The sequence below is a fragment of the Misgurnus anguillicaudatus genome, chromosome 21, assembly GCF_027580225.2.
Source record: "Misgurnus anguillicaudatus chromosome 21, ASM2758022v2, whole genome shotgun sequence".
Classification (NCBI taxonomy): Eukaryota; Metazoa; Chordata; class Actinopteri; order Cypriniformes; family Cobitidae; genus Misgurnus; species Misgurnus anguillicaudatus.
Window position 1 is genome coordinate 3,448,553 of NC_073357.2, and position 26,986 is coordinate 3,475,538.

A 26,986-nucleotide genomic window follows, 5' to 3' on the forward strand; every position below is an offset into this window, starting at 1 on the left:
TATTTACAGTATAATAGTGCAATTAGTTTTAAAGTAATCTGCAAACTAAATGATGTTTATTTGAAAGTGTAAAATGTTTTTCTGTGAGGGTTAAGTTTAGAGTTTGGGTTAGGGGAAGGGCATAAAATATACAGTTTGTACAGTATTAAAGTCATTACATTTATAAAACATCACCATAAAACATGGCAACACAACATCACTGTAAAAACATATTTCTCTTGACATTTTATCAATTAGTTTCTTGATCTCTTATAATGAGTTTTGAGAGAGTTCCCGTCTGTTCCGGACTAATACTTGCTGCTTATATTTGATTACTTTATCCAAGTCACACATTTCAAAATATCGGTTCTTTAATGAAAAAAAATGTATATGTTGGCAGAATTATATTTTTCTTTTTTTTGTATATTTCAAACATTCAGACTTCAGATTAAAAGGTTTGAGTAACACAACATCTGAAAAAGATATTTATTTTAACAAGAACAGAGTTTAAACAATGTAATTTCAGATATTAAGCTCTTAGACTATAATGTTGTTACATATTAGTTGGTAAGATATATAACTTAACTTGATACTGAAGCTGAAAGCACTCAGCTGGCTGACATTAATGTACCAAACAATGCCAAGCAAATGTTTGTTTTGTGTTAGTCATTTGTCTTGCATTTGGCAATTCAGTAAACTTTAATAATGCACAAAATGAGAAGGTCAGATGTAAAAGCTGCTAATTGTTCAAAAAACTTTTCAGAAAAATGCACGGAAGATTAATTGAATGAATGACGGCAAGCAGAATGACCATGGATCACATTAAAACTTTGGTCCATTGTAAATACTTTGAGCTGAATACGACCCGTATGTGGCAGTGACATGAATCACAGCGCCCCCTAATGCTTCAGTTTCTTCATGTTCACATTCTGACTTTCATCATTTGCAATGTTTAGTCGCATCTTTAGTGATTTTAGGATTGTTTACTATGTCTTTTGCAAAGAAGTGGATATTTTGATCATTCAGGTGTGCTTAATAAGGGTTGAATCTAAACTCTGTGAGTTCACCCCTGCTTATGCAATGTGTAACCATGTGCAAATTCAACACTCAACACCATTGCTAAGTATTTTCTCAAAACTGAAGTTTACCAAAGACAGTCTCAAAAATACAATTTGAAACGATCCGTTCTTGTAGCTCAGCTGATAAAGCCTTGCGTTAGCAGTGCCAAAACTTTTGGGTTTAATCCCAGAGAACACAAATATTTATAAAAATGTAAATCTTGAATACATTGTCAATAGATAAAAGCATCTGTCAAATGCATAAATGTAAATCTAAACCTGTAATTGTGTTGATGTTTACTACAGTTGAGTCCAGCGGTTGAAATTAATTGTAGTTCTAAACGTAGGTTCTAGAGGAGCCTAAACATTCAGGTCTGTCAATCATCATTAGGGGTGTATATAAGGCAGCCTTCCAGCCTCCGGGTCCAGCTGCCCGACATTTTTTCCGGCATCCCTTCTCCTCTCCATCTCCTCCGTCACTGCTGTCTTTCTTCCTCTGTGCAGATCTGTTGCAAGGGGGGGGTTGAATTTGGGGCGCGAGCCCCGGTCTCAGGTACACTCTCTCTGAAGATTCAGAGCTTAGCTGCAGAGCTCCCTTCGAGGACAGCAAGCCAAGTTTTTTTTTTACCTTTAATCATTAAGAACTGAATGCACAGGTGAACTATTGAAATGTAATTAGCATATTCAGTGTTTATTTTGATAGAAAGTGTGGTTAATTTATCTTTATTTTAACACTGAACAGAGATTATTACAGTGTGAAAGCATCTTACACAATAACTCAACGTAACCATATCTCTTAATAAATACTTCCATCAGCGGCCAATTATCAGCATCACAGATCACACACGCACGCACACAAACACACATTCTGGTTTCCATGTTTTGTGGAGACATTCATAAACGTAATGCAGTGGCGGCGCCAGGGAGGAGCTAGGTGGTGCTGTAGCTCCGGCTATAATATCAATAGCACCCGCCCAGCACCCCCAAGAAATGTCTGTAATTTTTATATTTATATTTTAATGTCATGTTTGAATAGTGTTTTCGTGTTGTTAAAAAAAGGGAGTTAAATAATAATTAAAAAATATATATTTAGCTAAAATATCATGACGCCAAAACATGTGATCTTCTTTGGCCAATGGGTGCAGCGCCCGGTAAACTTTTGACCTTAACGCGCGGCAGTTTGTTTTTGATAGCGAGTTTAGAAATTTAGCCAAGTAAAATACACCAAAATGGATACACCAAAAACTACCCGAGGAACAGCAGTGGACACACTAGGACCAGTGATCTGGCACTTTTGGCTATAAATACGGAGAGATCGAGGACCCTTGACTGCGTCAACATCATTGATGATGCTGTTTTGATGTGAAGACGTCTATGATAAGTGCTTGATTTTCCTCTCTGTTGGCTATTACAAATTGAATTAATTTGGTGTTTAAAGAACAAATCTTGGCTCTGCATTGTTACATCAATAGGTTGCATTTACGTGTCATTCTTCCCGGACGCTTCCTATCCAGGATTTCGGTGCGTCTTCCGGAAGTCGTATTTGTTGACTGCATACGCCATTCAGTTAAAAACATAAGATATACAATCGTAGTTTCATTCTTACCTTAAAATGTAACGGTTGCTTTTCTTTAATAATAATAATAATCCTCTATGACGTATGCTGTCGATAAATACGAATGCACCCGAAATCCTGCACAGGACGCGTCCGGGTCACCCTATGATGCTCCAACAATAGAAACAATATTGCTGATTCATCACTAGTGTTGGTAACTGGCTGTGTGATTTCGTGATCTGAGCATTTTAAGCCGAAGCGTGCAGTGTGTCTGTTGCTGCGTTTGCTGCTCCGTTGTATTCAGGGCTAGACTGTGACAGATCTGTGAAATATTATTTTCAGAGGTTTACATTGGCAGGCTTATGTATGTTGTAACTATTGCCCTTGTGTTGAATACTTTTACATAGTCGTGGAACGAGTATAGGCTAGTTAATGCAGGCGTGTACACGTGTATAAAGGGTGGTCCGATGCGGATGTCACAAGGTGACGATCTTTTGGGCGGAACCGAAAGTCGGGAAACTTTGGTTCCGCCCGGATGTTTCCGCCCAGACCGGGAAGAGGAAACACCGGACATCCGGTAGCATCGCGAGGGCTGTAATCAGCGAAATAGAGCGCAGCTGTGGGCGTTTAAGAAAAACGCCGATTGATTGGAGGATTACAGCACACAGAGGAGTATTTTAGAGCAGAGTAAATCACAGTTTGGGCGCGTTAGTTGTGAGTTGAAGTACGGAGCTGTGCTCATCCGTTACACGTTGGCAGTTGGCTGCACTTTCTCTCTTTCCCTCTCGTAGTTCTCAGTGGATGTTACCGTAAGAAGAAACCCTGTGGGTAGAAGAAAACAACGGTAAATGTGACACGCTTGGAGTAACCAAGGAGTAGAGAAACGAAGCTGGTTGTAAACTGTTACCAAGAAGACCGTCGTGAGTATTGGCTCTGGATTTGATCCGAAAACATAACTACTAACCTGTGTATTATTGAACGCCTCCAGGAAGAGGAAAGCGGCCCTACCTCCGACCGAGCGTGGTAGGTGAGCCGCAGGAGTAAGTGGATTAAATCGTCATAGCAGCAGACCTAAAAGCCCGGCCGTAGTGTCATCGCCCCCATCTGCCCTTAGCGAAGTGGAAGACGTTGGGCGTCTCGTGTGTGCACCTGTAGTGTGGTGGGTGAGTCCATGTCATTTGAAAACCTTTTCACGTTGAAGTGGTGCTGTGTATTTGCTGTGGGTTGCTGTGCAAGTGCTGTGTGTCATTGTCAGACGTACCCCGCATCATCCCCTCCACTGAGGAAGAGACGGAGAGGCTGACGGCTGTGTGTAACATTAACTATTGTATGCTGTGTGCGATTTAAGTGAACAGTGACGGTGTGGGCCTTGGAAGTTGCCCCGTCTGTGTGTTGACAGTTTCAGAGTGCGGCGGTGAAGACCTGGAAGCTGGCAGTGTGTGTGTGTGAGTACAAACACGAACCTGTATATTGCTACTTTACCTGTGTGTTCTATATGTGGCAGAGTGAGGGGTGAAGGAGTTCCGCCGCCCCGTGGTCTCTACAAAGGGGCGCCCCTGTCTGGTATTCGATCGGCCTACGGGCATTGAGGACAGGGCAGCGCTCGGCCCGGTGAGACGGTGTGACGGTTCGCCCCCCCTGCCGACCAGCGAATTCGCCGAGAGGGTTTTGGCCCCCGGCGCCCCCTGGGGAAATCGTCGCCGTTTGCCCTTCTGTGCGGGCCAGCTGTCGTAAGCCCGCCCCCGTGCATTGTCGACCAAAACACCGTATAGCGAGCTGAGGAAAAGCTGCACTTACCCAGAGTTGCAAACAGCAGAGAGGTGAGAAGTATCTAAGTTGCACTAACTGTGTTGTTGTGCCCAAGCTGCCTGGGAAGGAAGAGAGAACGAGAGTGAACGTCAGTAGAACGAACTGTGGACAGTCACACACGCCGAGCTGTAAACAGCAGAGAGGTGAGAAGTATCCAAGTTGCACTAACTGTGTTATTGTGTCCAAGCTGCCTGTAAAGGAAGAGAGAACGAGAGTGAACGTCAGTAGAACGAACTGTGGACAGTCACACACGCCCGAGCTGTAAACAGCAGAGAGGTGAGAAGTATCCAAGTTGCACTAACTGTGTCGTTGTGTCCAAGCTGCCTGTAAAGGAAGAGAGAACGAGAGTGAACGTCAGTAGAACGAACTGTGGACGGTCACACACGCCCGAGCTGTAAACAGCAGAGAGGTGAGAAGTATCCAAGTTGCACTAACTGTGTCGTTGTGTCCAAGCTGCCTGTAAAGGAAGAGAGAACGAGAGTGAACGTCAGTAGAACGAACTGTGGACAGTCACACACGCCGAGCTGTAAACAGCAGAGAGGTGAGAAGTATCCAAGTTGCACTAACTGTGTGTTGTGTCCAAGCTGCCTGTAAAGGAAGAGAGAACGAGAGGAACGCCAGTAGAACGAACTGTGGACAGTCACACATGCCCGAGCTGTAAACAGCAGAGAGGTGAGAAGTATTTAAGCTGCACTAACTGTGTCGTTGTGTCCAAGCGGCCTGCAAAGAGAGAGATAAGACGGGAGTGAATGTCAGGAGAGTGACCTGTGGAAGAAAGACCATACTTACCACGAGTTATCAGCAAGCCGACAGGCGAAGGCGATTTCAGTCCAGGCTAAACGAGTCCTCGCGTCCCAGTCGAACCCTGTAGAGAGAAACACACAGTGGAGTGAGCAGTGAAGTATCGGCCCGACGTTACACAGGTATCACAGTAGAGAGAGAGAGATAAATCCCAAATTCACACTATTTTGTCTTTTGCCTCCAGGAGAGAAGAGGAGGGCGCCACGGATAGCGGGATTGGCAGGAGCCTGTGTTCCCCGTCCCCTCCCCCTTACACTGGGGTCACCAGCCCCTGAAGCCCCCGTTGCCCTCTTCCCCTTTCTGCCACTGTCCCGTGCTGTGGTCTGTCTGGAAGGCAGAGAGGAAGCTAGTTTTAATTGGCCCTTTCCCCATTTCCCCAGTTATTTTAATTATTTAAATAAAGTTTGTTTTAATACTTACCTGCTCTCGTGTTGTTTGGTCATTGGGTTGGCTTTGGGGACCTCCTCGAGGTGGAAGTTGAGAAGGGGCGTGGCTTTAGGTTTAGCAGCCAGCCCCTAGCCGTGACACGACCTCCTTAATGAAATGCCCCAAAATTTAAAGCACCTTCTCTTAAGTGTTGAGCATCCCCATAGCACCTGCATCAGAAAATCTCTGGAGCCGCCACTGACGTAATGGTTTTTATACTGTACAAACGTTGTATTCTATTCCCTTCCCCTAACCCAAACCATCACAGAAAACGTTCTGCTACTTCACATTTTCAAGAAACATCATTCTGTTTGATTTATAAGCTTGTTTTGAATCCTACCTTACATCGGACATCTCTGTATGGATAAAAGAACATCACCTGCAACTTAACCTGGCAAACACTGAACTTCTCATCTTCACAGAGAGGCACAAAATCAATCTGAGGTCGACACAAACTCTTTATTTTTCAATCACTCCTCTAAGAGACTTAAATTACTCTGCTGATTTTGGACATACAGATATGATTTATACATCATTTAAAACTTTAAAAGTTCATTTGTGTCCACTCCCAATAAAAACAGAATGTTGTGCTTTTCGCAAAATTAAGAAAATAAACAACTATGGTTTATCCATAAACCACAAACCGTTTGTGGACCCCATTTACTTCCATAGTAGGAATAAAAAATACTATGGAAGTGAATTGGGTCCACGAACAGTTTGGTTACAAACATTTCTCAAAATATCTTCCTTTGTGTTCATCAGAACAAATACATTTATACAGGTTTGTAACAACATGAGAGTAAATGATGACAGAATTTCCATTTTCGGTTGAACTATCCCTTTAATAGTTTTTCACATTAAACTTTATTTGGTTATGTTGTAAGCTTACGTTTGCTTCTCATATGTTGCAGTATGTGCACTACTAGGCCACCGTAGCTGTCTTTGTTTTAAAAGTGCTTTAAAACAACTTAGCAAGCAAACAACAACACGACATCCACATTCTTAGAATTACAATGCTCGTCTAATTGAATTAATGTTCCCGATCTAATATATAATAAATTTGCTGTTTATACAAAAATACAAAAAACTCCAATGTCTTCACAAAATAAAGACAGAGAGAGGAAAGGGAGGCTGCTAAAGGCAGTTCAACATTGCCAACATAAATTCAAAGCTCCATTTTATTGTTTTTCTCATTATAATCACTTGTCTTAGTTGATGCTAGTAATATAACACATCATCGTTATAATATTTTGTTAAAACCATATGAATTGTAGCACCCCCCTTAGTGCCCTTTTTGGTTGAGCCACTGCCCCTATCTAGGATTTTAATTTTCTAAACGATCATTCTCATTACAAATATATAACAAAGAAAAGTGAACGGTTTCTGAATGATTTTGGCATTATTAAGGTATAATTCTGTTAAGGTTTCATGCAAAGGAAGTTAAATGAAGGCTTTTCAACCTAAAGTTTTTACAAATGTAAATGTTTGTTTATAGTATGTACAGTATAAGTGTGAATTATGAAGTTTAGTTTTCACTGAGCTGTATGTGTCTCTAGTTTTCTTGCTAATTAATTAGTTTGTTTAGTTAATATTAACACATTATCAGCACACTAAGGTTTTAAAAAATATCCGGCCCCCACATAGTGGCGTTATTTACCACCCGGCCCTCAGCCTAAAATGGGGGTTCTTCATTTGAAGCTTTTAACACGGTGCACACTAATGACATCTTGTGGTCAACATGTGATTGTTGTGTCTCTGTGGATCCATTTATTTTCAACAATTTTAATTATTTGTTGCCTGAAATAAATTACTTTGTAAGTGATTAGTGATGATGTGGTGCTTATAAGCATATATTTTATATTAAGATATTAAGGAACTCATTGAAAATCTCTCATAAATGACCTCCTAAGAACTGACACAGAAAGCATTTAGTGATGTTAAGCCAACCCAGATTTATCTGTGTATTGATGCAAATGGAAATGAGAGATTTTGCCAATATGTGTCAAAAATACATAAAAGACATTACTAAATAACACTTCAGTGCTAGACTAGACCAATATTTGCATGCAAGATCTAACACAGTAGCAAACACAGATGTGCTGGCAGACCTGAGAGATGGAAAAGCATTCAAAAACAAATTGTTACAGGACTCACTATCATCATTATTCATAAACTTATATCAAGACTCATCTGAGGTTGCTAACCCTCTTGGATCTGAGAAGAAGAAACATAAGATTTAAGTTGTGTATATGACACTGACAGAGACTGCACCACACAACAGATCTTCAATTAATCCAATGCAGCTACAGTAGTCAGTGTTGTGTAGTGAGGAGGACTTCACATGGTTTGGTCAGAAGAAGGTGTTTTTTGCTGCAGTGAGAGACTTGAAAGAAATGAAGGAAACAGGAATTGATGGTCCCTATGGAAACATTGTGAAGGATACTTTGATCACTATAACTGGGGACAATCTAGGGTCACACAGCATTGGAGGCTTTACTGAAAAATGTAAAAGCAAATATTTCTGCGTAATAGACAGGAATTCTTTTAAGCAAACACCCACAAAATCAGATCCTATTATATAAACGTATTAAAAGTGTACATGAGAAAATTACAGATGGGATAAAGTTTGAATCACTTTTCAATCAGCTGAAGTACTATAATGTTTACCAGTCAGGTCGTGTTTGGGAATAATATCAAACTTTCAATACAAAGGCTGTGATGCAAGCAACAAAGAACAAACCATGTGAGGAAAGACCAGCTGGAGAAAAGCTTGGAGGTCATGCTGCTCAAAACTGATGTCTCTTACGTCACCTACCTGTAATGATTGGAGACAGGATGAAAACTTTAGTTGAAGATGAAGGCATTGTGTCTTAAACTGAGGGAGGTTGATCTGATATGTGCACTCAATCACCAAATTTCATATCTTAAGATTCTCATTGAGGATTTCCTTCAACTAAGAAGCACTTTATTTCCAGGAGAACCACTGCCATTACCTTGTCCACTTCCCTGAGCTCATCCTTTAGTTTGGTCCTCTTATTCGTTTATGCACATTGCGCTTTGAAAGCAAGCACAGATATTTCAAGCCGTGTGTGAGAAAACTGCATAACTTTAAAAACCTTTGCAGAACTTTGACTAAAAGACATCAGTTACAAGCATATTTACAAACTGGAAGTTTATTTACACCAATGCTTTAAATATGGGAAACAACAAATTTAAATGATAATTTATAAAAGATTGGCATTCAGAGTGCTTTCAGTTTCAGAGGCTTTTGTCATGAGGACACTCTTGAAACAGTATCTGTCCCATATAAAGGCACACTGTATAAAAGAAACATGACTGTTTTGGTTTACCAAAATAACATGTGAACGTGGAAAGTCTTGCAGATTACTATCCATTGACTATAATGGACTTTATTGATAGTTTGATACGGAGTTTGCTTCCACAGCTATACAGAGAGAAACTGGAAGTGGTTGTTTATGAATTGTTTATGATTAACATAGGTGTGGATGGGCCAGATGATCTACGGTTTATAAAATAAGATGATATTAAACATCTGCTCACACCTGTCCAGTGCAGAAAACTTCTCCATTCCTTCAAATGTGTTAAGAAATTTAGTATAGCTGCATTTTTTTCTCAGTCAGCTGCTTTAGATGAAAATGTAACGTGTGTGTTTGTGTCTCTACAAGTATTAATTTCTATGCAGATTCAAGACATTCACAATCAGCTTACTCTGCACTTGACTCCAAACTGCTGGCTGCTCCAGTATTTTGCCTGACCCCATTCAAAGATAATTTCCTACTGATAACAGCAGGTGGTGGACACGTTTCAGGTGCCATGGAGGAAAATGAAGCCCACTCTTAAAAGAGCTCTTGATGGTGAGAGACCGTGAGAGACATGATAAAAGTTATTGATTCTGTGAGAGAACACTGTTTAAAACCAACACGCAAAGACTGCACACTCTCAGCCATAGCTATAATTGAGGAATATTCTGAAAGTTTTTTAGACAAAACTGAGGATGGAGATATTATTGGGTCTGGCTACTTCAGTTTACTAAATCAACTCAAGACAAGAGTTTAGTATATCAATAGAGGCAATACACTCTCATGTCTGATAAAGCCCAGATGCTCGGAGGGATGTACTGATGATCAGCCTTCAACTTCCAGATGTTGACAGTTATGGATGTATTAGTTGGCACCCACAGGAATACCCACAGCAGCATTTCTTGAAGATAAAGGGAATGAAATGTTGGATATATTGAGCAAAATAATCAATGACAATAACATATGTAAAGCAGTGAGAGGACATAAATGCAGATCCACCCCCAGCATTATGGATATAAGTAAAACGTGGCCTTTTCTCCTGTCTTGGCAGTTTTTATCAATCCAATCCTCATTGTGGTTGGTAAAGCTTTAATTAAATAAAAGTAGTCTTGGCATAGTGGGCAAAGCGAATAAAAGCAGGCCTCCTGTTGAAGTGCTGTTTTCCATATAAAGTGCCATTTAAAAGATGACATTAGCACACTTTTCAGTTTCCCACAGGACAATAAATGAAAGTTTTAACAGAAATGACTGAATGTTATATGTTATATGTTATATGAATATGTTTGATTATTGCAGGAGACACTGTTTTGTCAGCAAATAAGTTGATGCTGTCTATAGAGGGCCATGTTGTAATACCACATTCACCTCCTATGCCAGATTTTATGCATTTAATATTGAATTTAAAGTTGAAGCAGCCACAAAATTAGAGTTTGTTTAAAGGTATTGCTCACAACACATGTACACACTTTTTGCTGCAAACTAATATAGGAAAAATGCACTGACCCAGTGAAATCACAGAACTTTTTATTATCATGGAGGCTTCAACTTAAGCATTAAAAACAATTAAGTTTACTATTCTTAAATGAGTTGGGCCATATAAAACTTTAATTGCAAAATGTATCTTAAATGAAAAAAAGTTAATGTTTTAAGTGCCAAAAGAATATAAATTTTTATCCTAAGAATAAAGCAAATAGATAGCAACAGATGAGCATATAAAGCCTGGTGTCATCAAGTAGAGGATTAACTTTAACTAAAGTACTATTCGGACGGGATTATTTTTACATAGGAAGGTGGGCTAAAGCAAGTTTTATCAGAGCTTCTCAGTGATTTTAGTCCTGTCCGAATGCTCCATGTCAGTAATCATTACGGACAATGTCAGTAAAGATTACGGCGACTTTTACCTTCTGTAAAAAGGTCTGGAGAAATTACCTCAGGTAATACTAATCCAGTGCGAATAGACCAGCTGTAAATATATACGCAAATCGCGTCATTTCCTTTAAATTTGCGGGTGTCTTTTAGATATAAAAGCGCTTAAAGAAGCATTTACTTGCGTTCTACACGGAAAAACAAGTCAGTGGCAAGTCAGTTTCTGAATAACACGACACAAACTTTAAAAAAAAAGTCAAATTTACTTCTCAGAGGCACGGAACTGTTTCTGAAACTGATGTTCTCCCCAAACTGAAATTAAACACAGTGTTATGCGTTTCCTCGTCTGTTTCATGTTGTTTGCACATCTGATATCAAGAAGCAAGGTAATGTGCACTTGACGACGAGAGGTGACGCGCTGCGCAATCGAGTTACCCCTCCCATTTCTGAATGTTTTACTGAGATTTTTAATCCAGTCCGAATTGACCATCAATATTACAGACGTCCTGTGGTAAAAATACATTAAGCCATCTACCCCTGTAAAACTAATCCCGTCCGAATAGGGCTTAAAAAGTCTGGCAAATGCCAGCGTCACTTTTATCATAAACCCTTTAGACGTGTGTGCAGCGGGCACTTGATTTGACATGACGCATGATGCACATTGTTCACATGATGCGTCGATTTTGAAATGAGGAACAACACACACAATGCCTAAATGTTGTGACGAGCTTTGCATCTAAAAAGAAGTCACCGATTGCCACTGCAAGTAACTTCCTGTTATTAAAAAAAAGGCTTTTAAATCCACTCTGTTGTTGTTTTCTAGTTTTCTTTTTCAAACGTGTGCCATCGAACTGTTGTATAAAAGCAATATCGCTCTCAGAGTCGTGTGAAATACTGTAGCGCTATATCATCACGGCTGTGATTTACTCCTCTATCGGCCTGCGGTCTCGTGCCTTTCGTCTAATCACAGACAGAGCTTCTTCCAGAAGCGACTGCTATATGTTTTATTAACTCTTTCCCCGCCATTGACGAGATATCTCGTCAATCAAGAGAAAACGCTTCCCCGCCAATGATGAGTATTTCCATCTTTCCGCAATACCGCTATTATCCACGCAACTTTTTAAAACTGGAAGTATTGCCCTATGACAAGCTGCTGCATGTCTGTGTCTGTTTTAAAGATCGCTCTGAATGGGATCTCTATGAAAAGTCCGTCACAAAAATGGAATTATCTCAGCTTTTTGCTCAAAATGTGGTGTTTTTGCAGAAACCTACCCATATTCAAAAGCTGATTACAAAAGAACTGCTGAAGGTAGGATGAAACGGTTTTTTTTGTTTGAAAGCAGAGGGGCTGTTCTTTCATTTGGTATATTGTATGTTTATATATTTGAAAAAGAACATTTTCTGGAAGGCATTAAACTTTTGTGAAAATCATGAAAACCGCTGGCGCTGGCTGGCAACTTTTTAAAAAAAAAAAGGCGGTGAAAGAGTTAACCAAAAGATGGCGCTGTTTTCGACACCCTCTTTGAGGCTTCAGATCATGGTTTGAAACAGTAAGGGAAGTATCGGTGCTTCATTCGAGGCTTCATTTCCCCATCACTAAATTCGCCCACACCATTAAATACCTTTGTTGGGCCGATGGGTGGCTCTTTACAGCTTCATGCACTTATCTTATTTCAAGTCTAGATATCATTTTTAATCTGCTTTGTGTGCACCCATATAACAGACATAAACAAACATAAATCCAAACCATAGAATCCACAAACAATGACTGACAAAAGACAACTGAAACAAAAGGACAATATATACACATGGGTGAACAAGATAACAAGACACACCTGAGAAACATTCAACATGAGGACCAATGAACAAAAGAACTACAAAAAACTACAGGATGTCAAAGACATAACTTCAAAATAAGAGCACAGGACAGAGAAACACAAGAAATGACTTTGAAACATATGAATCTGAAGCCTCTTTAACCTGGGGAATAAATGAATCAATTTATAAATATAAAAAATGTATCTAACCTACAATGAAGCTGTATATAAACACACATCATAGATCAGCTCCATGTGTAAGAGGAAATGTGGGAGGAGCTATGACATCAGCACAGGTGTGACAGCTTTCAGTGAAAGTGAAACTAAACTGACGATCAACAATCTGCAAGCTTTTAAACTCTTCATCTCTTCAAGAAAGAAGATATTTGATAGTTTTAAAGCTGACATAAACACATCTTATACTCATTCACAGGTAACATGATGGAAATATAAGAAATTTCTCTGAACAAATTTCTAATGTTAGTGTTCTGGTTCAGTAGGGTTTAAGTCTAACTAGAACACATTTGACTTAGTCAGGTTAATACATGAGTTAAACTAGTTGAACTGTTTTAATCTACAGTAAAATTATTATATGATATTACTAAATCAAAGTGAAGTAACTCAAAGTTTAGTGTTTGTTGTCATTGAGTCACACGACTTAAAGTGAACCAGGAAGTACAATATGTGAATTGATGACTGAATGAAAAACTGAAACGCTGTAAAATGTGATTGTGATTGTTTTCTAAAACAAAGTTTTAAAGTAAAGACGAACAATGGCAGAATCTTCACCAACATCACCAAAACCAAGACGGACCAGAAGACAGAGTATGACTGAACATCCATGTAAGCAAACAACCCAAAGCACATTATTTATTATATGAAATTTTAACATTAATTTAAGACATACAATAGTGTGTAAGTGATAAATGTTGCTGATTTTTCTCTGTGTTTTTCAGCGTTGTCTGAAGAGCTTAGGTGTTCTATGTGTCTGGATGTGTTCAGTGATCCAGTCAGCACTCCATGTGGACACAACTTCTGCAGGATCTGTCTGAAACAGTGCTGGGACAACAGTCAGATCTACAGCTGTCCATACTGTAAAAAAACATTCAGTAAAAGACCAGAGCTCAACATCAACACAACACTTAGAGAGATCACGCTGATCTTTAAAGAAAAGTTCAGTTTGAGAAGATCTGAAGTCTTCTGTGACATCTGTGATGAAAGAAAACTGAAGGCCCTGAAGTCCTGCCTGATGTGTCAGATGTCTTACTGTGAAACTCATCTAAACACACATGAAAAATTTCATTTAAAGAAACACAAACTGATAGATCCTGTGGAGAATATAAAGGACTATATATGTGAGAAACATGAGAGACCTCTGGAGCTCTTCTGTAGAGATGATCAGACATGTGTTTGTGTGTTTTGTACTGATGGAGATCACAAGAATCACAACACTGTTCCTCTAGAGGAGGAGAGTAAAGAGAAGAAGGTACGAGTTCATAACAACATTAATACATGCTTTATTCATTTGTTATACATACTCAAACAACATGATCTTTTGTCAGAAGATGATCAAATGTGTCTGTCTATAGACTCAACTGATGAAGACACAGACAGACATTCAGCAGATGATCCAGAAGAGAATCAAGAAGATTCAAGACATCAAACACTCAGCAGAACTCAGAAAAGTGAGTTGAAGATGTGAAATATTTGATGGATGATAATGTTTTGATTTGTCTTATAAATAAAGGTGATGAATTGTAATGAAAAACTGATTTCTCAGAGAAACAGAGAGCAGGAGAAAGCAGCGAGTGTTGAGCTCTTCAGTGATCTGATCAGATCCATTGAGAGATGTCAGACTGAGCTGCTGGAGATGATGGAGGAGGAACAGAAAGCAGAAGAGAAACAGGATGAAGATCTCATTAAAGATCTGGAGCAGGAGATCACTGAGCTGAAGTGGAGAGACAGTGAGCTGGAGAAGATCACACACAGTGAAGATCATCTTCATCTCATACAGGTTAATCTCTCTCTCTCTCTCTCTCTCTCTCTCTCTCTCTCTCTCTCTTTCTCTTTCTCTTTCTCTGAGTGGATGCTGGGAGTGAATAAGAGACACATGTGGGAGAGCTCCGTTTGGTTATTTCTCTGCTTGTTTTTACAAGGGTTCTTTTAACATCTGTTTTTATTTTTATTATTTCTTTTTTAACAATTTTTGTTATTAGGGAAAGTTTCACTCTTATATTGCGTGGTGTGAGGCAATATGACGTCCAAAGTACCCCCGCAGGGGAACGTCGCCTCTTATCCTCTGGAATGGTTTCAGGTGTATACCAGAGGCAAATAAGTCTATTGAAGATGTTCTCCTTGCTGTAGAAGCTAAAGTTGGCCATGAGAATATTAGTTCGGCTTCAAGAATGAACAAGGCAGTAGTCGTTTTTTTTGGAAAATTGAAAATCAGGTAAAAAACTTGATTGAAAGCGGAATATGGATTAATGAAACGTTTGTACCTATTACACCGCTGTCGGCACAGAGACAGAAATTACCCTGTTGATTGTGACGAAAAATACACCGCAACGATCTGATAAGACAGACACTATTAATGAGCTAAGGCAAATCTCTTCTGAAAATATTGTGATGCAGAACAGGAAAATTAGATGCATGATGGGCAAAGTGAAGATATGGATGATTTGTCAGAAATAACTGTAGACAGTTGTAAAGATGATGGCTGAATCCAAAATCGCATATTTACTAAGTAAGTACTAAATTTCACTGAGTACCTACTTAACGAGCACTAAGTCAGTACGTACGTTTGCGTTAGTATGGACAGCATCCGCCATGTTGACGTTATCATGTCACCTATGACATAGTAGCCTTGTTAGGGTTCATGCGGAACCACAAGAACCGACAGGAGGACGACATCACCAATACCGCAAGAGTATATTATTACACATCATTTTGTAGTGGACAAAAATAAGTAAAACAAGCAGACTGTAATTTAATGTGTATTGTCAGATGACAAGTGATTACACTTTAGTGAAGCAATGATGCTCTTTTATTTATTTAAAACAACAGGAAACATGAATAAAAAAAATGAAAGAATAAAACTATCACAATAAATGAAAACGTATAGAAGTGAATACCATATGAAACAAAACTTAATTCAAATGTATTTTCTAACAAACTATCACATTTACTGTCATCTCAATACAGCTGTGACAATTCTGCAGCTTTATTTTCATGAATCAGCTGAGCACTTTGTGGTATATCCTGGCCGGTCTGTGCGTGAAGTTAGGGTGCTGAGGAACAGCCCTGTGTAACGTATCAAAATCACCCGATCGGCTGGTCTCAGGTTGATTGCTTTGCTTTCCCGTGGCATCATGGGAAAGCTGGGATAGAAGTGTCCATCCGATGCTTCCAAATCTGGGCGAACTCAGTAGGGCATCCGGGGATTTCTCGCCTACTTATTTTATGAATACTAAGGATTCGGACATACTACTCTGTTCATATACTGTTTCCCCTTCTACATTTCTAGCAAGTAGGCGGTTTCGTACGATACTTAAGAACACGTGCCTCTGAATCTCGCGAGAAATAGTCCAAAATCCCAGTAATTCTTGCCTACCCTTTCACGTATACTGAGGTTTCGGACATACTATTCGTTCGCCTACTGCTTTTTGTCTACTATATAGTATAACAGTATGCGGTTTCGGATTCAGTCGATGATTTTTTGGTCCTAAATACTCAGTAAAATATAAATCTAAAGTGGTTTTATTAAATTACTTGTATGGTACAGCTGAGTTGGACATCTGGTGTTCAAGAAAAACAAAGTGGATGCTGTCATGATGTTAAGAAGTTTCATTAAAGTGACACCATGTAATTTTTCAACCTTCATAATAAATTTTCAAGACCCTTGTGATAGTACATCGACTTTAAATAGGTTGAATGACATGTCTACCATAGCCTGACGGGGTCTGTATCACTTTTACTCGTATTTTAAAACGTAGGGTTTCTGGTAGTAACCAGAGCACAAAAAAAACTACAAAATTCGACTGCTTTACGGCATACGTCACTTCCTCCACACAATTTGTTTTTAACGTGAATTTTGCTGGAGGCTACTTAAGGAGTGTAGAGAGCAGTTTCTATTATGTGACTCTGTGGCACAGTCTTTAGTGTCACGGACCTATGACACGGGCGACCCGGGTTCGATTCCCCTTTAAGGCAATTTTTTATATAAACTGTTGATTCATACATAAATGCGATGTTCTTTATAAATTACGGCGATTATATTGCATATAGTTCCCTGTATTCAGATGCTGTGTTCACGTATTTACCTTTCTTTTACTGTGTCTATGATATTTACATTACAATCCAGGATGCTATAGCACTCAAACTTGCTCACAGTGTAAAACCAAACCCTATTCATTCACCAATCAGATCCGAGCGTTTCTCTCTTCTCTCTTCCTCATTTGCTGCGTTCCGCTGTCACTCGCGTGACGTATTACAAAGCGGCAGACCTAAACGCATCGGTTTACTTGGATTTGGAGCGATTTTCACACAAAAAAGAGGAATAACGAGCGCCATTGCGGAAAATCCTGGTGGCGAGGGAGAGAGAGAGACGATGCAACAATATTTGTTTGGAAAAAGGCAAGGAAATACGTCTGGTCGTTTCTGAATTGGAAGGCTGCAGCCTCCGGAGGTCAAATATGCAGGCTGCACACGTCATCAAGCATGGTTTATTAAGGTAAACTGAGCATTACATTCGCAAGTCATAAGCATACTGCAACAATTTACGATTAACTAAGTATAAAAGTCAACTTTGTAATTGTTAATATTGTGAAATAGGACAGTCTTGATGACGTATGCAGCTTAGAAATACGACATCCGGAGGCTGCAACCTTCAGATTGAGAAATGGCTTCTGCCACAACGAGTTCCTCATCAGAAAGTTGTAACATGACTGCGTTTCTCCCTGTTGTCTCAAAATGTTGATCGTTTAGCATTTTAAATGTTTAGTTTTTAGTTTAGTTTTAAGGTTGGCCAGTTCCTTTCCTTTGCGACAGTGCTGTGGCGCTTGTGGGCTCTAGGGGCGCTAGAAGTGAAAAATACGTGTCTAGCACCCCCTAGTGGCCAAAAAGTTTCATGGTGTCCCTTTAAGAAAAGATTAATGATGAAATATGCTTATTATAGCCCCATTAATGATGTCAATTCTTTTATCATGTGTGGGGAGATTTATTTATTTATTTTTTATTTTTTGTATTCATTATGTATATATTTATATGAAAACTGTATTTTTGAATTGTTTTTAATCTTGAAGAAATATAGGTCTTTTGTGTTTTTACTGAATTACTGAAAGGCCTAAAAGTCAAGCCCCCCCCCCTCTCTCTCTCTCTCTCTCTCTCTCTCTCTTATAGATTGACTCATCATCCCTGTACAGAGCTCCAGACATGAAGAACTGGTCTGAGATCAGTATGAAGACTCATGTGAGTGTGGAGACTCTGAGGAGAGCTCTGATTCAACTACAGGAGACTCTCAATGAAAAACTCACTCAAACTGGTAAATATTAGTTCATCAAGATCAGTGATAATTTAGATTATTTATTAAGTTTGTGAACTCTAAAACAGTAAGCTGTTGATTCTTTAAGAGAACACAAAATATTAATACATTTTTCTTCCCAACCATCTTTTTTATATTTTTCTCATTCAACTATGCCCTCCAGAAATGTGCATAAAGTTTAAAAAAAAGACAAAAAACCCCAGACAAAACAGAACCTGCATGTAGGGGAGAGTGTGGGCAAAAGTACAATATTTTAGAATAAAACATAATTTTCAAAGATAATGTTTTAGACGGAGATATTGTTTTGTAGAAATGTAGAACGACTTCAGTATAATTTCACTTTGAACATAAGTTGCATGTTTTGCACACAAAATATGTTTGCAGTTACATATTAACAAGGTCAAAGTCACGTATATCTGATAAAAAAAAAACACAAAAAATATTGTACTGTTCTGTAACTTTTGTCCCAGCTGACGATGTCAAAGTAACACAACAGTACAATAAATTATTTTTGTGTTACACTTGTTTCTAGTAAATATACATGACTATGACCTCATTAATATGTAACTGCAAATATGTTTTGACATTTATCTTTGCAAAAAATAATGAAATTACATTTTCATTGTAAATTTTAGTTTCGTCAAATGTTTCAAAAGCAACCCGACAGTACAAACTTGAATTGTTGAGCGTAAAACCTTTTTTCAACAGTATGAACACTATGAAAATGAAATTAAATTAGCACAATATACATTTTCAACATAATGCGCCACATTAGCAGCAGGACAAAAGTAACAAGTGTTACTTTTATCCTGACAGAGAACCCCTGACATTTACTTTAATTCTGATGAGAAGTCAAACTTCAGGATGTGTTACAGCACTAAATAACCTGTAGATTGATCAGTACTGTAACACATGAAACCAGACACACAATAAAAAAAAAAATAATGACAGCTTCAGTATAATTTACTTTTCATGATCGAAAAAAGCTTTCCAAACCTAACTGTGGTTGTCATGGTTCTGCCTTCATGTCATAGCTTTTCCTTCTTGTGGCAGGATATGACAGTCTCACGTGTTTTGTGTGGTAGCACATGGCCTTTGTTTGTGCTGTGTGCTCTCTTGTCTGCTTGTTAATTATTCTGTTTTCGTTTCATTCATGTGACCTGCACCCTCATCATTTACTATTTTGTCAGTGGTTTTGCCCCCTCGTAGTCCTTTATGTTACTGTGAATAAGTTTTGTGTGAAAATGTCTGTTTTTACTTTGTCTGTTGTTACTTTCAACCCTGCTCTCCTCCACAGTATGACCGTTTTTAAAGAATTTAAATAAACAAACTAGACAAAAAAGTGTGTTTTAAACATCATCTTCTACAAGACTATTCATGCTGATAATAACTCACATATTATCTGCTATAGAGAAATAGTTACTGATTCTTGTTATCTGTCAGTGTTTTTAAGTTTCTTCTGTAAACTCTTGCTGATGTTTTATTGTGATTTGTGTTGACAGTGATGATGAAGATGCAGCAGTATGCAGGTACAATGTGTGATCTAAACTCTTCTCTCACATTCACTAACAATAATACTTTACATACACAAACTCATCTCTACTATTATAAACCCATCAACATCTTTATATTTTCATTCATATTCTCTCATTTCTCTCTCAGTGGATGTGACTCTGGATCCTGATACAGCAAATCCATATCTCATCCTGTCTGAAGATAGAAAACAAGTGAGAGATGGAGACATTAGACATGAACACCCAGATAATCCACAGAGATTTGATAAGTTTGCCTGTGTCCTGGGAAAAGAGGGATTCAACTCAGGGAGATTTTATTTTGAGGTTCAGGTGAAGGACAAAACTGACTGGGATTTCGGAGTGGCCAGAGAATCTATTAACAGAAAGGGAAAGATCCTGCTGTCTCCTCAGAATGGATTCTGGACTGTGTGGCTGAGGAATGAGAATGAATATAAAGCTCTTGCTGGTCCTCCTGTCTCTCTGTGTCTGAAAGTGAAACCACAGAAGGTCGGGGTGTTTGTGGATTATGAGGAGGGTTTGGTTTGTTTTTATGATGTAGAGTCCAGGTCTCATATCTACTCTTTCACTGCTCAAACATTCACTGAGAAACTCTTTCCTTTCTTCAGTCCATGTGTTAATAATGAAGGTAAAAATTCAGCTCCTCTGATCATCTCACCTGTTCATTACAACAAATGAATTCACATCCAGAATATAAAAATGAAAAATGAGGACTATTTGAAAATAATAAATACAAATTTTCTGTTTTTTTGTTTGATGAATTACAGTAACAGCTAACAAAATCAAAAACTGTATTTACAGTATAATAGTGCAATTAATTTGAAAGTAATCTGCAAACTAAATGATGTTTATTTGAAAGTGTAAAATGTTTTTCTGTGAGGTTTAGGTTTAGAGTTTGGGTTAGGGGAAGGGCATAAAATATACAGTTTGTACAGTATTAAAGTAATTACATTTATAAAACATCTCAATAAAACCTGGCAACACAACATCACTGTAAAAACATATTTCTCTTGACATTTTATCAATCAGTTTCTTGATCTCGCATCATGAATGTTGAGAGAGTTTCCATCTTTTATGGACTAATACTTGTTGCTTATATTTCATTACTTCATCCAAGTCACCCATTACAAAATATCGGTTCTTTAATAAAAAAAATTAATATGTTGGCAGAATTATATTTTTCTTTTTTTGTATATTTCAAACATTCAGACTTCAGATCAAAAGGTTTGAGTAACACAACATCTGAAAAAGATATTTATTTGAACAAGAACAGAGTTTAAACAATGTCATTTCAGATATTAAGCTCTTAGACTATAACAGGGGTCTTCAACGTTTTTGGGTCGGGGACCCCTTAGATGAGAGAGGCATGGAGCAGGGACCCCCTGATACTAAATGTGTAAAACTGATTTTTAAGTAATCAGTAAGGTACGAGAGGCTGCCTTTTTGTATTAGGCACAAAGCAAAGTGGAGTAAAGTACAACTATTGACCAATCAGAATCAAGGACTGCAACTGTTTTATAAATAAAAACAAACCATATTGTCACACAACCATACTTTATTAAGACAGTACATTGGCACTATTATGCTGTTGTTGTACATGCATAATTTTTTTGTTAAAGTAGATTTAGTTTTTATATGAATATAATAATAATAATAATTACAATCATATGAATATAATAATAATAATATTATATTATTTGAAGGTATTTGCAGTGAAATAGATTTTCATTTTACTGTTTATTTACCTAAACCTGGGCTTTCAGTTTATAAAGATGACTGATCATGGTGAATGGCACAAAGACTCTCTATTCTGGTGGGGATAGAGGTTGTGCTACTTTATAATTAATAGGTTTGTTGCCTTTCTCGTGTATCGTGATTGTCACGAGTTTGAGTAAAGCAGGTTTATTTTCTGCATAGCTTCATATATCAGACTCAGGAGAAAACATGCATTGAGTCCGCGTGCATCTTTGGGGCAACTTTTTGAGAGGCGGATTTCAACCTATAAATCTTGCACAAAGCACCATCACGGTGCGCGTTTCATAAATTTTTAAATGCGGGCGATAGTTTTGTCAAAGTTTATAATGCAGACGCGGTGTGGTGTCATTTGCCTGTTGAGTTAGCGCTTTAAATCTTAACCGCGTGAAACAGCCATCCAAGTTCAGAAATATAACTTAGATTAGAGACAATGTCGCACTGATTCTAAAATAACTTTCTGAAAGAAAGACACACATGCCTATAAGATTTACCTGTTTTATGATGCCTTTTCTGTTGCTACTGCTGCTTCCTGTGTACATTTATAATCTTCAGATATTTTATTTTGGTCCGCTTGCTAAACTGAACCGCGCGCCTTCGCGGCCACGCACGTGCACAATTTAAATGGGACATGTAACGTTTTTTGTACATATATTTTACGTTTTTAGCAAAAATAGCTTGTGCTCAAACATCATTTGGCGGACCCCCTGCAGTTCCGTCGGAACTCCCGGTTGAAGACCCATGGACTATAATGTTTTTTTTTTTTGTTTTTTTTTTTGATTGGGACAGTGCATGTTAATGAACAAGCATGACAATCATACATGTAAACATGCTGGATTGTAGCGAAACGCTAATTTCCATCCATAGTCCCAAGGGCTAATATCACACTTATCTCAAAACGTTACATGATCTAAAATTATACGTCATTTAATAATATTAGATAAAACCTATACAATATTCACATATGACTTAAAAATGCATACAGCTTCAGAGGTTCATATACACATCTACATGAAAAGAAAGACATAAGAGAAAGAAAGAAAAAAACAAAAAACAAAAAAATCCCATAGATAGAGACTGCAATAAAGATACATCATACCCCCTAATGTGTACAACTTTGGTTTTCCCACAACCATTTTTTCAGCTGGACCTTAAAAGAACTATATGTGGGGCATTCTCTCAGTGTTAATGGCAGGCTATTCCATAGCTTCCCGCCACGGACAGACAAAACCGTCTGACCAAAGGTGGTGCACCTGTAAATATAATTTACATCTACAATTATACGTCATTTAATAATATTAGATAAAACCTATACAATATTCACATATGACTTAAAAACTCATCCAACTTCAGAGGTTCATATACACATCTACATGAAAAGAAAGACATAAGAGAAAGAAAGGAAAAAATAAATAAAAAATCCCAAAGATAGAGACTGCAATAAAGATACATCATACCCCCTAATGTGTACAACTTTGGTTTTCCCACAACCATTTTTTCAGCTGGACCTTAAAAGAACTATACGTGGGGCATTCTCTCAGTGTTAATGGCAGGCTATTCCATAGCTTCCCGCCACGGACAGACAAAACCGTCTGACCAAAGGTGGTGCACCTGTAAATATAATTTACATCTACAATTATACGTCATTTAATAATATTAGATAAAACCTATACAATATTCACATATGACTTAAAAACTCATCCAACTTCAGAGGTTCATATACACATCTACATGAAAAGAAAGACATAAGAGAAAGAAAGGAAAAAATAAATAAAAAATCCCAAAGATAGAGACTGCAATAAAGATACATCATACCCCCTAATGTGTACAACTTTGGTTTTCCCACAACCATTTTTTCAGCTGGACCTTAAAAGAACTATACGTGGGGCATTCTCTCAGTGTTAATGGCAGGCTATTCCATAGCTTCCCGCCACGGACAGACAAAACCGTCTGACCAAAGGTGGTGCACCTGTAAATATAATTTACATCTACAATTATACGTCATTTAATAATATTAGATAAAACCTATACAATATTCACATATGACTTAAAAACTCATCCAACTTCAGAGGTTCATATACACATCTACATGAAAAGAAAGACATAAGAGAAAGAAAGGAAAAAATAAATAAAAAATCCCAAAGATAGAGACTGCAATAAAGATACATCATACCCCCTAATGTGTACAACTTTGGTTTTCCCACAACCATTTTTTCAGCTGGACCTTAAAAGAACTATACGTGGGGCATTCTCTCAGTGTTAATGGCAGGCTATTCCATAGCTTCCCGCCACGGACAGACAAAACCGTCTGACCAAAGGTGGTGCACCTGTAGGGTATTACTAAATCTCCTCTAGTGGAAGCACGAGTGGTTCTCTGCATATTGTCTTTAGACTTAATAACGTCTTTTCAAGCAGGCCGTTTTCAATTTGATCATATTATCAAAATCCAATAGTCTATGTTTTTTTACAACATGACAATAGTGATGGGATAGCGTTTTTTATCTAGAGACTTTTCATTTTTGCAAGAGTTGTGGGGCAAGCAAGAGACCAGGTGGTCAAGCAATAATCAGGTTTAGATTTAATAATCAATAATAAAATGTTGTGACATATTAGTTGGTAAGATATATAATTTAACTTGATGCTGAAGCTGAAAGCACTCAGCTAGCTGACATTAATGTACCAAACAATGCCAAGCAAATGTTTGTTTGGTGTTAGTCATTTGTCTTGCATTTGGCAATTCAGTAAACTTTAGTAATGCACAAATGAGAAGGTCAGATGCAAAAGCTGCTAATTGTTAAAAAAACTTTTCAGAAAAATGCACGAAAGATTAATTGAATGAATGGCGGCAAATTGAATGATCGTGGATCACATTAAAACTTTGGTCCATTGTAAATACTTGGAGCTGAATACGACCCGTTTGTGGCAGTGACATGAATCACAGCGCCCCCTAATGTGTGCTTCAGTTTCTTCATTTTTACATTCTGACTTTCATCATTTGCAATGTTTAGTCGCATCTTTAGTGATTTTAGAATTGTTTACTATGTCTTTTCCAAAGAAGTGGATTTTTTGATCATTCAGGTGTGCTTAATAAGGGTTGAATCTAAACTCTGTGAGTTCACCCCTGCTTATGCAATGTGTAACCATGTGCAAATTCAACACTCAACACCACTGCTGAGTATTTTCTCAAAACTGAAGTTTACCAAAGACAGTCTCAAAAACACAATTTGAAATGATCCGTTCTTGTAGCTCAGCTGATAAAGCATTGCGTTAGCAGTGCCAAAACTTTTGGGTTTAATCCCAGAGAACACAAATATTGATAAAAATGTAAATCTTGAATACATGGTCAATAGATAAAAGCATCTGTCAAATGCATAAATGTAAATCTAAACCTGTAATTGTGTTGATGTTTACTACAGTTGAGTAAAAGCTGGTGAAATTAATTGTAGTTCTAAATGTAGGTATTAGAGGAGCCTAAACATTCAGGTCTGTCAATCATCATTATCGGCGTATATACAGTAAGGCAGCCTTCTAGCCTCCGGGTCCAGCTGCCCAACATTTTTTCCGGCATCCCTTCTCCTGTCCATCTACTCCTTCACTTCTCTCTTTCTTCCTCTGTGCATTTCTGTTGGGGGGGTTGAACTTGGGGCTTGAGCCCCGGTCTCAGGTACACTCTCTCTGAAGGTTCAGAGCTCAGCTGCAGAGCTCCCTTCGAGGACAGCAAGCCAAGTTTAATCATTAAGAACTGAATGCACAGGTGAACTATTGAAATGGAGTCTGGGATTAATTAGCATATTCAGTGTTTATTTTGATAGAAAGTGTGGTTCATTTATCTTTATTTTATCACTGAACAGAGCTTATTATGTGAAAGCATTTTACACAATAACTCAACGTAACCATATCTCTTAATAAATACTTCCATCAGCAGTCAATTATCAGCATCACACATCACAGATCACACTCACACAAACACACACGCACATACACACAAACACACAAACACACACACATTCTGGTTTCCATGTTTTGTGGAGACATTCATAAACGTAAAGGTTTTTATACTGTACAAACGTTATATTCTATTCCCTTCCCCTAACCCAGTGCTTCTCAATTATTTTCTGTCACGCCCCCCCCCCCCCCAGGAAGAAGTAAACATTTCGCGCCACCCCCCAACTCTCCACCGCGACTGTAAATAGTATAACTTGTCTATAAAATTACACATCTGCAAAACATTGTATCCTTATTAACATTAAAGAAAACACAAAAAAGAAATATCAATCAACTTACAACAAATAATAACTTTATTAACATTGTTTTTTTAGTCTGTAACAGAAAAGATGAAAATTTGCCTGACATAAAATAAATCAGTCCTTATTTACAGTATATTTTTTGACCATTTGATACTGAAAAATTAAATTAAATATAATCAATAAATAATAATAAAAAACTCAAGTGGCTTATCAGCGTGTTTGGGGTGTAATGTCTTTAAGTGACGGTGCAAAAAAAATCACTTCCTGAAAAAGTATTTTCCCTGGGTCTCGCGTGCCCCCCTGGTGTCGCTTCGAGCCCCCCCTGGGGGTCCCGCCCCACTATTTGAGAAGCACTCCCCTAACCCAAACCATCACAGAAAACTTTCTGCTACTTCACATTTTCAAGAAACATCATTCTGTTTGATTTATAAGCTTGTTTTGAATCCTACTTTACATCAGACATCTCTGTATGGATGAAAGAAAATCACCTGCAACTTAACCTGGCAAACACTGAACTTTTCATCTTCACAGAGAGGCACAAAATCACTCTTAACTCTCTGAGGTCGACACAAACTCTTTATTTTTCAATCACTCCTCAAAGAGACTTAGATTAATACTCTGCTAATTTTGGACATACAGATATGATTTATACATCATTTAAAACGTTAAAAGTTCTTTTGTGTCTATTCCCAATAAAAACAGAATGATGCTTTTTGCAAAATTAAGAAAATAAACAACTATGGTTTATCCATAAACCACAAACCGTTTGTGGACCCCATTTACTTCCATAGTAGGCATTAAAAATACTATGGAAGTGAATTGGGTCCACGAATGGTTTGGTTACAAACATCTCTCAAAATATCTTCTTTTGTGTTCATCAAAACAAATACATTTATACAGGTTTGTAACAACATGAGAGTAAATGATGACAGAATTTCAATTTTCGGTTGAACTATCCCTTTAATAGTTTTTCACATGAAACTTTATTTCGTTGTGAGCTTACGTTTGCTTTTTATATGTTGCAGTATGTGCACTACTAGCTGTCTGTGTTTTAAAGTGCTAACAACTTAGCAAGCAAACAACAACACGACATCCACATTCTTAGAATTACAATGCTCGTCTAATTGAATTAATGTTCCCGATCTAATATAAACTAAATTTGCTGTTTATACAAATTACAAAACACTTCAATGCCTTCACAAAATAAAGACAGAGAGAGGAAAGGGAGGCTGCTAAAGGCAGTTCAACATTGCCAACATGGATTCAAAGCTCCATTTTATTGTAT

The 26,986-nt window shown here is 37.9% G+C and overlaps 1 protein-coding gene across 1 annotated transcript; it reads left to right on the forward strand.

The window, feature by feature from the left end:
• The first annotated feature begins 13,113 nt into the window (after positions 1-13,113).
• On the forward strand, positions 13,114-20,791 carry LOC129454108 (E3 ubiquitin-protein ligase TRIM39-like). The gene is made up of 7 exons (XM_073859751.1): positions 13,114-13,474; positions 13,588-14,117; positions 14,221-14,316; positions 14,412-14,645; positions 18,029-18,170; positions 19,673-19,699; positions 19,833-20,791. Exons 1-7 carry the CDS (start codon positions 13,405-13,407, stop codon positions 20,378-20,380), a joined length of 1,647 nt encoding a protein of 548 aa, XP_073715852.1. The 5' UTR covers positions 13,114-13,404; the 3' UTR covers positions 20,381-20,791.
• The last annotated feature ends 6,195 nt before the right edge of the window (positions 20,792-26,986 follow it).